Source organism: Chiloscyllium plagiosum, chromosome 45 (assembly GCF_004010195.1).
Source record: "Chiloscyllium plagiosum isolate BGI_BamShark_2017 chromosome 45, ASM401019v2, whole genome shotgun sequence".
NCBI classification, from domain to species: domain Eukaryota; kingdom Metazoa; phylum Chordata; class Chondrichthyes; order Orectolobiformes; family Hemiscylliidae; genus Chiloscyllium; species Chiloscyllium plagiosum.
In genome coordinates, this window is record NC_057754.1 from 3,198,320 (window position 1) to 3,210,714 (window position 12,395).

The following is a 12,395-nucleotide window of genomic DNA, read 5'->3' on the forward strand; positions in this document are numbered from 1 at the left end:
TGGACACTACAGGGCAATTTCCCATGGCCAATCCACCCTAACCTGCACATCAGCTGTATGGGTTTTCTCTGGGTGCTCCGGTTTCCTCCCACATTCCAAAGATGTGCAGGTTAGGGTGGATTGGCCGTGCTAAATTGTCCCATAGTGTCCAGGGGTGTGCAGGTCAGGGTGGATTGGCCTTGCTAAATTGTCCCATAGTGTCCAGGGGTGTGCAGGTTAGGGTGGATTGGCCGTGCTAAATTGTCCCATAGTGCCCAGGGATGTGCAGGTTAGGGTGGATTGGCCGTGCTAAATTGTCCCATAGTGCCCAGGGATGTGCAGATTAGGGTGGATTGGCCGTGCTAAATTGTCCCATAGTGCCCAGGGATGTGCAGGTTAGGGTGGATTGGCCGTGCTAAATTGTCCCATAGTGCCCAGGGATGTGCAGGTTAGGGTGGATTGGCCGTGCTAAATTGTCCCATAGTGCCCAGGGATGTGCAGGTTAGGGTGGATTGGCCGTGCAAATTGTCCCATAGTGTCCAGGGGTGTGCAGGTTAGGGTGGATTGGCCGTGCTAAATTGTCCCATAGTGCCCAGGGATGTGCAGGTTAGGGTGGACTGGCCGTGCTAAATTGTCCCATAGTGCTCAGGGATGTGCAGGTTAGGGTGGACTGGCCTTGCTAAATTGTCCCATAGCACCCAGGGATGTGCAGGTTAGGGTGGATTGGCCGTGTTAATTGCCCCTTAGTGCCCAGGGATGTGCAGGTCAGGGTGGATTGCCCATAGGAAATTGCCCCATAGTGCCCAGGGATGTGCAGGTTAGGGTGGATTGGCCATGCTAAATTGTCTCATAGTGCCCAGGGATGTGCAGGTTAGGATGGATTGCCCGTGCTAAATTGTTCCATAGTGCCCAGGGATGTGCAGGTTAGGGTGGATTGGCCGTGCTAAATTGTCCCATAGTGACCGGGGATGTGCAGGCCTATGGGGACAGGTGAGTGTGGGTCTGGGTGAGATGCTGTTCAGAGAATCAGGATGTGCCAACTGACCTCTATCTGCACTGTAGGAATTCCATATGTGGGGTGCGGTCGGGGAAATCATAGGAACAGGTGTAGGCCAGTCAGCCCCTTGAATGTATTCTACCATCCAATGAGATTGTGGCTGATATGTAACCCATGGCAATATCCTTGCAGGAACAAATTACTGCAGACGTTGGAATCTGTACTGAAAATAACAAACGCTGGAGATCACAGTGGGTCAGATACCATCCATGGCGAGAGACAGAGACCCAGCTAACATTTCGAGTCTGATATACTTGCTATACATGCATCCGGCCCACATCTATAAACTGATTGACCTCACATTTAAAATTGAGAACGGACCCAGTGACGACGGCCCGTTTGGAGAAGAGGGTGTGGATAAACATGGTTTGGAGGAACCGGTGTTGGACTGGGGCATACCAAGTTAAAAATCACACAAACACCAGGTTATAGGTTTATTTGGAAGCACTAGCTTTCGGAGCGCTGCCCCTTCATCAGGTGGTTGATAAACATATTAGATTAGATTCCCTAACGTGGAAACGGGCCCTTCGGCCCAACCAGTCCACACTGACCCTCCGAAGAGTAACCCAACTCTCTCTGACTAATGCACCTAACACCTTGGGCAACTTACCATGTTCAATTCACCTGACCTGCACATCTTTGGACTGTGGGAGGAAACTGGAGCAAACCCACACAGATACAGAGAGAATGTGCAAACTCCACACAGACAGTCGCCCTAGGCTGGAATCGAACCGAGGATCCTGATGGTGTGAGGCAGTTGTGCCGACACCGAGCCACTATGATGATGGAATAGGGTAGGTCAGATTGGTCTCACAGGTTGGCACAACATCGAGGGCCGAAGGGCCTGTACTGCGCTGGAATGTTCTATGTTGTGGGTTTGAGGAGGTGGGATAACCACACACACACACACACACATTCACAGGCACCGCCTCTACCCGGAGAATGCAAGCATCAGAAACCCAGTTTTAAAAAAAAAATCACTCACAAAACACCAGGTTACAGTCCAACAGGTTGATTTGGAAAGCACCAGCTTTCGGTTAGCGCTGCCCCTTCATCAGATGGTGGTGGAGGACTTGGGTGTTGTGTGATTTTTAACGTTGTGCACCCCCCCCCACACCAACACCAGCATCTCCAAATCATCAGGAACACACATTCTTTTATTGAGGGGGGAAGGAGGAAAAACACCAGATGATTTTTAAACATTAGAAGGGAAACCCTCAAACTGCAGGCAGTTCACACCCACCCTGGATGGGTGAGGCGGTTCTTTTTCAACTCACCCCTGACCAATTAATCGCAGAAGAGTGTGTTTTAAAAATGTTTTGTGTTTTGGATGTGTGTGTCAGAGTGGAAATGGTGAAGGGGCCGCCCCCCCCCCCCCCCCCCCCCCCCCAGGCTTGGGCATGTGACTGGCGCGGCCAATCAGGGGATGGGTCTGTCTGTTACATTGTGTCCATTTCCACCCAGTGATACTGACTTGGATACATTTCAGCCTCGTTACATTGTATCCAGGTTCCCTGAGGGACTCCCGGGGAGGGGGAGCGGGGGGAAAAGGGGGGGACGAGATGGCTCGCAAGGCGGCTGCGAGTGCCCCCAGCCCCGGGCTCGACCGCCGCCGGATCGGGGAGAGGCTGGACGCCAGCCTGGCCGGCTTGCAGGAGCTGAGGCTGCTCCGGGAGAGGCACCGGGAGACCGTCCGGAGGCTGCTGGAAGGACGGGAGGAGGAGGAGGAGGAGGAGGGGGAGATGGAGGAGGAGGAGGAGGAGGAGGAGGAGGAGACCAGCGGGGAACCCGGCAGCAAACCCCCCGAGGGGCTGCAGCATCCGGCGGGAGCAACAGGTCCCCCAGAGCAGGTACAGGGAGGCAGGGGGATCAACTCTGGGATCCGGGATTAACTCTGGGATCCGGGATCAACTCTGGGATCCGGGATCAGATCTGGGATTCGGGATCAGATCTGTGATTCCAAATCAACTCTGGGATTCCAGATCAGATCTGGGATTCCAGACCAACTCTGGGATTCGGGATCAGATCTGGAATTCCAAATCAACTCTGGGATTCCAGATCAACTCTGGGATTCAGGATCAGATCTGGGATTCCAGACCAACTGGCGGGAGCAACAGGTCCCCCAGAGCAGGTACAGGGAGGCAGGGGGATCAACTCTGGGATCCGGGATCAACTCTGGGATCCGGGATCAACTCTGGGATCCGGGATCAGATCTGTGATTCCAAATCAACTCTGGGATTCCAGATCAGATCTGGGATTCCAGACCAACTCTGGGATTCCAGATCAGATCTGGGATTCCAGACCAACTCTGGGATTCCAGATCAACTCTGGGATTCAGGATCAGATCTGGGATTCCAGACCAACTCTGGGATTCAGGATCAGATCTGGGATTCCAGACCAACTCTGGGATTCGGGATCAGATCTGGGATTCCAAATCAACTCTGGGATTCCAGATCAACTCTGGGATTCAGGATCAGATCTGAGATTCCAGACCAATTCTGGGATTTAACTGGATCTTGGAATCACTCTGGGACTTTGAACCATTTTTTGATATTTTGGGTTCAATCTGTGATCCGACTGGACCTTGGAATCGTTCGGGGAGTTTGGGACTGTTTTGGGATTGGGGATCAATCAGGGGTTTGACTGGAACTTGAATCGGTCTGGGATTTTGGGCCTTTTTATTTGAGATTTGGGGAGATTTTGGGATCATTCTGTTTTGTGAGATCAATTTGGTGTTTGACCCGGAGTTGGAATCATTTTGGAGTTTGGGATCGTTTTCGGAGTTGATTCTGGGATTTGATGGACAGGGTTAAACCTCCCTTGAAACTAGCCGAACATTTGGGGGGGAGGGGGAGAGAGTTTGTTGGGGGTGGGGAAGAGATGGTCTCATTGATGGTTGGGACAGGTGAGTGCTGTCCACCTGGTCACTTGCTGCCTGGGGGCAGACCCACCAGCCCTGAACCATTGACCTCTGTGTGACATAGAGTTCAACACCCACTGTGAGCCCCATTTCTAGGCTGGCACTGTCAGTATTGAGGGAGCCCTGAGAGGTGAAGGGAAAGGGTTAATTGAAAATTTCTACTGTGGGGTAAACGATCCCAGGGCACTGCAGCCTGAAAACCTTAACCATCCAGCCGCTTCAGTGTGGGATCTTGCTGTGCCTATGCTCCATCCCAAGTTCAAAGTACTTGTTTTTTTTTTAAAAATACCTTGTTGTTGTTAATTCCAGAGGCAGGTGCAGAGTTTGCACAACGCATTCCTGAACCTGTTGCTGCTTTTACCTGGGGATTTTTGGGGGAGAACTAATCTCTACTGTGAGGCCTCACCAGCCCGAACAGCTCCTTTTCCAACCCCGGGTTGTCCTGAGGGCACTGCAGAGCCAGATTTAGCTTTGGCCCTTTCGAAGAGACGTTGGCATGCATTGGCGCCTGACTCTGCTATGCCATTATGGTCAACTCTCTGCCCTCTGAAGGTCTTGAGAGTTGATATATGCTGCAGAACAATTCCAGGACTGGGATAGGGATAAATTCCATGGAGAGTTTACACGGACTGGGCTTGTACGTCTGTGAGTGTCAGAGACTGTGGGGGGGGGTGGGGTGCGATCTGATCGAGGGGTTTTCAAGGTTAGATATTTTTATTTTAGATATTAGATTCCCTGCAGTGTGGAAACAGGCCCTTCGGCCCAACAAGTCCATGCCGACCCGCCGAAGAGTAACCCACCCAGACCCATTTCGCTAGATTTCCGACGCATTAGTGAGTGTTATTCCCGGTACAGTATTCCAGTGAGACCATTCAGACTGCTTCAGGAAGCACATTGTCACACAGGCTCCACAGTGGGAATCTCAAACTCTGTCTCCCACCGCACCCCAAATTAAAACTTGAAAGGGATAGATGTTTGCAGATTTAAAGGTGTCAAGGACTAATGGCAGATGGGGGTTGAGATATAGATTAGCTGTGATCTGAGTGACCAGTGGGAAGACTAAAGGAGCAAGTCTGAATAGCCTCTTGCTGTTCCTGTGTGACAGTCTGGAGGAGGGGGGGCTGAATGGCTTCCTGCTGTTCCTGTGTGACAGTCTGGAGGAGGGAGGGCTGAATGGCCTCCTGCTGTTCCTGTGGGAGGGAGGGCTGAATGGCCTCCTGCTGTTCCTGTGTAAGAGGCTGGAGGAAGGGGGGCTGAATGGCCTGCTGTTCCTGTGTGACAGGCTGGAGGAGGGGGGCAGAATGGCCTTCTGCTGTTCCTGTGTGACAGGCTGGAGGAAGGGGGCAGAATGGCCTCCAGTTGTTCCTGTGTGACAGGATGGAGGCTGAACGGCCTCCTGCTGTTCCTGTGTGACAGGCTGGAGAAGAGGGGCTGAATGGGCAGTTAGAACTTGTAGGTATTTGGGCAAATGTGGCCGTGGACAGCAAGATGCTGACTTTGTCATGTCAGGCGCAGTAGCAGCAGTGTGTACCATCTACAAGACGCACTGCAGCCAACTCACCAAGGCTCCTCAGGCAGCAACTTCCAAACCACCTACCAGCCTGAAGGACAAGGGGCAGCAGATACATGGGAACACCAGCCCCTGCAAGTTCCCCTCCCAGCCCCTCACCGTTGGAAATATGTCACTGGATCAGAATCCCCCTCCGGTTCCCTGAGGGAACTGTGGATGTTTGCACACCCAGTGGACTACAGCAGCTCACCACCAATTGGGAATGGGCCAATAATAGCTTACGTTTTCCAAGTGAATACATTTTGTAAAAAAATGTAGTGTCCACTTGTGTGTGGCACCCAAACTTAGGGAGGAGAGGGCTGGTCATGCGCATGAGGCAGTCCCGAATGAATCCAATAAGGGGCGTTTGGGGGGGGGAGGAAACCCACCCTGACATGGTTGGTTTGGGGGGGGGGTGGGACTCGCTCCCAGAGAGAGCGGCGAGGGAGATGGAATGGATGCCTTCCCAACGGAGGGAAAGCCCAGATGAACCCAGCAGGGGAAATGGAATGGGGTGGGAGGTGGTGCTGCGGCTCGTGTGTGGAGCAGGGACAGCAGCAAGGGGAGCCAATGGGCCGAATGGCCTCCTACAGTGGGTTGGGGGGGGGGGGGGAGGGAGGTCCGCACTGAAAAATAGTTCCATCTTCCTTCCCCACCCCAACCCCTCGCAAAAGAGGCCAGACTTGAGTCTCAGCTGTGCCTGGGGGGCAGTGACTGCACGACTGAAGTGTGCACAGAGATTGTGGTCTCTCTCTCTCTCTCTCTCTCTGTGCAGATGCCAGACGCTGCCTTTGTACAGGCAGGAGGGCGAGAATTTTAATTTTGACTTAAATATAGGGTTTGCTGAGCTCCACACCCATTGGCACCTTGATGGATGTTAATCCCTTAATTGTTCGCCTGTCTGATGTTGTCTGCTATGCTGTTGACTGCTCTCCGGCTCCCAGCTTGCAGCTACCTTGAGCAACATAAACACGAATTACTGTAGCGCCCGGGACAGGGCCAGGGCTGTCTTTTAAGTACACAGCAGCAAGCTGGAGCGCGGTTTCGAGTCTCTCCTGCAAAGTGCCCTCGCCGGGGTGTCTGGGCGCCAGGGAGGGTGGGTTAAGATGCCCCTTTCCACTCCCCTCTCTACCCCCCCCCTCCCCATCCTAACGCTTCTGAGAGCAGGCCAACAGGAAGCAAGATGATCCCTTTGACCTGCCGCACCCCTTTGGGTGAAACGGACCAAGTCGGTGCGGGTGGCCATTCAGCCCTTCGCGTTTGCCCTGCTATCAGTCCGATTGGCCAACTGTTGCTGCTTTCCCCTCAGCTCTAAGGGTTAGGCCTGACTCTTGTTTGACCTGAACCATTGGCCACTCCGCTAGACAAGAAACCGTTTTAACGTTATTCAGAGCTCCAGGGGTGTAGGGGCCGGAGGGGGGTGACAGAGATAGGGAGGGGGTGTAGGGGCTGGAGGCAGCTTCGGAGATGGGGTGGGGGTTTGGGACTACGGAGAAATTGAAACCCCTGGAATATTAAGGGGCTGGGAGCTGGTGCTGACCACAGGGCGAGGGATGGGCCTAGGGACTCGAACTGAGTTGGGACACAGGTGGTTGCAGTCGGGAGATTTCTCTGAAAGGTGTTGCTGGGGAAACAGTTCCAGTCCGTCACTGACCCACTGAACGCCTCAGTCTGCCACAGAGTCAGGGTGAAGGGCTCAGTGTGCGGGTGTTGGGTTCGTCGGAGGGGTAAGCTGTGTGGCACTGATTGGCCATGTCTGCCTCTCCTGACCAAGGGCTTATGCCCAAGACGCCGAGTCTCCTGCTCCTCGGATGCTGCCTGACCTGCTGTGCTTTTCCAGCACCACACTCTCGACTCATCTCCCTCTCCCTCCCCTGTCTCCTCAAGGTTTCGTGTAATTGTGGAACCCTTGTGTGTTCACCAGTCTGCAGCTGCTGTTTGCCCTTACTAGTTGAGTTAGCTGTCATTAGTTTGGACGGTTATTTATTTACTCATAGGGTGTGGGCGGCAGCAGTTAACACCCCATCCCTAATTGCCCCCTTGAGAAGGTGGGGGTGAGCTGCCTTCTTGACCCGCTGCAGCCCTGTGTTGTACAGGGACACCCACACAGCGCTCTTAGGGAGGGAGTTCCAGTATTCTGACCCAGAGACACTGATATATTCCCAAGTCGGGATGGTGAGGGGCTGGGAGGGGAACCTGCAGTGGGGGGGGGGTGGTGTTTCCACGTATCTGCTGTCTTTGTCCTGTGGGAGCCCCCCGGTACATTACCAGGGGCTGGTTGATGTCCAGGTGACACGCGATCACTCAGCCACTGAGGGGAACATCACACAACGCCAGGGTATAGTCCAAATAAACCTGTTGGACTATAACCTGGTGTTGTGTGATTTTTGTCTACCTCAGTCCAACACCGACCCCTCCAAATTATGACTGAGGGTAGAGAATGCCAATGACCCAGGACACTCTGGGGAAAAAAAAATCATAGTGCACATCTCCATCTTAAATTCACTGGGGAGGTGATAGCCAAGTGGCACTTTGATTAGACCACTAATCCAGAGACCCAAGAAACAAAGAAAGTTTACAGCCCAGGAACAGGCCCTTCGGCCCTCCAAGCCTGAGCCAATCCAAATGTACTGTCTAAACCTGTTGGCCAATTCCTAAGCATTTGTATCCCTCTGCTCCCCATCTACTCGTGCATCTGTCCAAACACCCCTTAAATGAATCTACCGTGCCTGCCTCTACCATCTCTGCTGGCAACGCGTTCCAAACGCCCATCACCCTCTGTGTAAAGTACTTGCCACATGAATCCCCCTTAAACGTTTCACCTTTCACCTTGAACGCATAACCTCTCGTTATTGAATTCCTCACTCTGGGATACCCTTCTTGATTTTGCAAACAGGTTCCCCCCTCAATCTCCTTTCTTCTGATGAAAACGATCCTAACCTAACCCTCTCTTCATAGCTAGCCCCTTCCATAACAGGCAACATCCTCGTTAACCTTCTCTGCACCCTCTCCAAAGCATCCACATCCTTTTGGTAATGTGGCGCCCAGAACTGTACACAGTATTCCAAATGCGGCTGAACCAATGTCTTGTACAATTTTAACATGACCTGCCAGCTCAATGTTGTTCAAGAAACCTGAGTTTGAATCCCACCGTGGAATTTGAATTCAATTTAAAAACAAATCTGAAATCAGAAGATGAATGATGTCCATGAATCGATTGTGGGACAAACCCACCTGGTTCACGAAAGGGACCTTACCTGGTCTGGGTCTACACGTGACTCCAGACCCACAGCAATGTGGTTGCCCTCTGGGCAATTAGGGATGGGCAAAATAAATGCTGGGCCTAGTCAGAGACACCCTCATCACTTCAATGAATATTAACGAAAAAGGGAGACTCCTTATTTTGAACTTCTGCCCCCTCTCTGACGAGGGGGCACCACCCTCTCAGCATCCACCTTGTCAGTCCCCCTCACGTACTGGTGTGTCTCAACCGTGTCACCCTCCCGTCCTTCTGAACTCCAGTGAATACCGGCCTAGCCTGTTCTCTTTGTGCATTGGGTAGTGTTGTAGAACAGAGAGATCTAGGGGTTCAGGTGCGTAATTCTTTGAAGTTTGTGTCACATATAGACAGGGGGGCTAAGAAGGCTTTAGCACGCGTGCCATCATTGCTCAGATCGTTTGAGTGAAGCAGTTGGGACATCATGTTGGGATTGTACAGGACATTGATTCAATTTGATTCGATTCGATTACTAACAGTTGGCCCTTCGGCCCAACAAGTCTACACCGACCCGCCAAAGCGCAACCCACCCAGACCCACTCCCCTACATTTACCCCTTCACCTAACACTATGGGCCAATGCACCCTAACACGCACATCCCTGGGCACTATGGGACAATTTAGCACGGCCAATCCACCCTAACCTGCACATCCCTGGACACTATGGGCAATTTATCACGGCCAATCCACCCTGACCTACACATCCCTGGGCACTATGGGACAATTTATCACAGCCAATCCACCCTAACCTGCACATCCCTGGGCACCATGGGACAATTTAGCACGGCCAATCCACCCTAACCTGCACATTATTGGATTGTGGGAGGAAAGCGGAGCACCCGGAGGAAACCCCACGCAGACACCGGGGGGGGAGAATGTGCAAACCCCACGTTGGTGAGGGCTCGTTTGGAATATGGTGTCCAGTCCCGGTCGCCCTGTTACAGGAAGGATATTATTGAACTGAAGAGGGGTCAGAAGAGATTTACCAGGATGTTGCCAGGAATGGAGGGTTTGAGTTATAAAGAAAGGCTGGGACATTTTTTTATAGAAGTTTATAAAATCGTGAGCATAGAAAGAGTTAATGGTAGTTGTCTTTTCCCTCAGATGGAGGGTTTCAGATTTTTTAAGGTGAGACGAGAGAGATTTTAAAACGACACGAGGGACAATTTTTTTTTACACAGTGGTTCATGTGTGCAATGAGCTGCCAGAGGAAGTGGTGGATGTGGGGACAGTTACAACATTTAAGAGACATTTGGATGGATACATGATGATAAAAGGGTTTGGAGGGATATGGGCTAGGTGCAGGCAGGTGGGACTAGTTTAGTTTGCGATTATGTTTGGCACGGCCCGGTTGGACCAAGAGGTCTGTTTCCGTGCTGGATGACCCTGTTTGTTGTCGGTTCTCCAAAACCGTACACAGGCCTCCAGGCGGGCCCTCACCCACTCCCTGTGCAGCTGTACAAAACATCCCTGCTTTTATATTCCATTCCCCGCCCCTTTGGCAGCTTGTTTCATGGTGTAGCAGGTGTGGGAGAAAATGCTTCCTAAATTCAGGCCTTCCCATTGTGTCAGGGAAGTTCGGGCCAAATGTGGTTACTCGCTGAGCTTTACCAGCGTAGAAACAGGCCATTCAGCCCATCATGACCAGCATTTGGCCCCTTGCTTTGTGTGCTGTGGTGTTTTAAGAGCTCACCTCAATTGTTAGGGTCTGTTTCTGTGGTGTACAGCTCTTCGGTCCAACTTGTCCAGATATCCTAAGTTAATCGAGACGCATTTGCCAACATTCGGCCCATATCCGTCTAAAACCTCCCTATCCATGTACCCATCCAGGTGCCTTTTAAATGTTGTAATTGTACCGGCCTCCAGCGCACACACACACGTGCACACACACACGTGCACACCCCTCTAGGTTTGGTCTCTAATGCTCCCTTCCCCCCATCCTGTGGAAAGGACCATGACTATTCACCCTATCCATGCCCCTCATGATTTTATAAACCTCTATAAGGTCACCCCTCAGCCTCCGACACTCCAGGGAAAACAGCCCCAGCCTGTTCAGGCTTTTTCCTGAAGCTATAAACCATCCTGTACTCCTCGATTAGCTTCCAGTCTGTAAGTCACTCCAAGGTACCTGTTATTCCATATATTAACCACCGCTGAACCCCTCAATTAGATTCCAGTCTGTAACTCCAACCCTGACAACACCCCTGTAAATCTTTTCTGCACCTTTTCAAGTTTCACAGCATCCTTCCTGTAGCAGGGGAGACCAGAATTGAACGCAGTATTCCAAAAGTGCCCTAATAACTGTCTTGTGCAGCCGCAACATGACCTCCCAACTCCGATAGTCAATAAAGACAAGTGTACCAAACGCTGCCTTCACTATCTACCTGCGACACCACTCTCGAGGGGCTATGAACCTGCACTCCCAGGTCTCTTTGTTCAGCAGCACTCCTCAGGACCTCACCGCTAAGTCCTGCCCTGATTTGCCTTTCCAAAATGCAGCACCTCACATTTATCTAAATTAAACTCCACCTGCCAACCCTCAGGCTTCTTAAAGGTCTTGAGAATTGCTGCTCCTGCCATCCTTACAGGCAGCGAGTTCTGGACCCTCACCACCGTCTGGTAAAAATGTTTTCTAAAGTTCACATTTATCTAAATTAAACTCCACCTGCCAACCCTCAGGCTTCTTAAAGGTCTTGAGAATTCCTGCTCCTGCCATCCTTACAGGCGGCGAGTTCCGGACCCTCACCACCGTCTGGTAAAAATGTTTTCTAAAGTTCCCCCCCCCCACTCTTTTCCTTAAAACTGTGCCCCCCTGCTATGTGGGAGAGATTGCTTCCAATTTGCTCCTGTCCATGTTCCTGAATCAGATACCCCTCCCCCCCTCGGCCTTCTCTACTCTGAGCAAAACAAAGCCAGTCTCTCTGCATCATTAAAATGCTCCATCCCAGGCAGTATGCTAGGGAATCTCCTCTACACCCTCTCCAGTGCAAACATATCCTTCCTGTAGCGTAGAGACCGGAACTGCACACTGTAATCCACCCGGGGGGCCTGATTAATGTTAGGTACAGCTTCATCAGAACCTCTCTACTTTTGCCTTGACTAATAAAGGCAAACATGGCATAACCTCCTTAGCCACAGTGTCTGCCTGGTCTGCTGCATTCAAGGGTCTAGTTGCTGAACAAAGAGACCTTGGGGTGCAGGTTCATAGCTCCTTGAAAGTGGAGTCGCAGGTAGATAGGATGGTGAAGAAGGCGTTTGGTATGCTTTCCTTTATTGGTCAGAGTATTGAGTACAGGAGTCGGGAGGGTCATGTTGCGGCTGTACGGGACGTGGGTTAGATCACGGGGCAGAATGTTGTCCCTTGCAAATTGAGGACGATCCCAGACTGGTGATGCCAAATGGCACCAGGATCTGACTGAAGAAGGGCTTATGCCCGAAACGTCGATTCTCCTTCTCCTCTGATGCTGCCTGACCTGCTGCGCTTTTCCAGCAACACATTTTTAAGCTCTGATCTCCAGCATCTGCAGTCCTCACTGCTCCTGGGTGAGACAGAATTGACTGATCAATACTGAGGGTGAGACAGTACAGACTGATCAATACTGAGGGTGAGACAG

At 51.8% G+C, this 12,395-nt stretch overlaps 1 protein-coding gene across 1 annotated transcript in view; it reads left to right on the forward strand.

Annotated features, from left to right (window-relative positions):
- The first annotated feature begins 2,511 nt into the window (after positions 1 to 2,511).
- The window catches only part of LOC122543983 (dapper homolog 2-like), a 16,359-nt gene continuing 6,475 nt past the window's right edge, over positions 2,512 to 12,395 (forward strand). Inside the window, exon 1 of the mRNA XM_043682992.1 lies at positions 2,512 to 2,886. Within this exon, the coding sequence (XP_043538927.1) occupies positions 2,599 to 2,886 (288 nt within the window). The 5' untranslated portion in view covers positions 2,512 to 2,598. The remainder of the gene's footprint in view (positions 2,887 to 12,395) is intronic.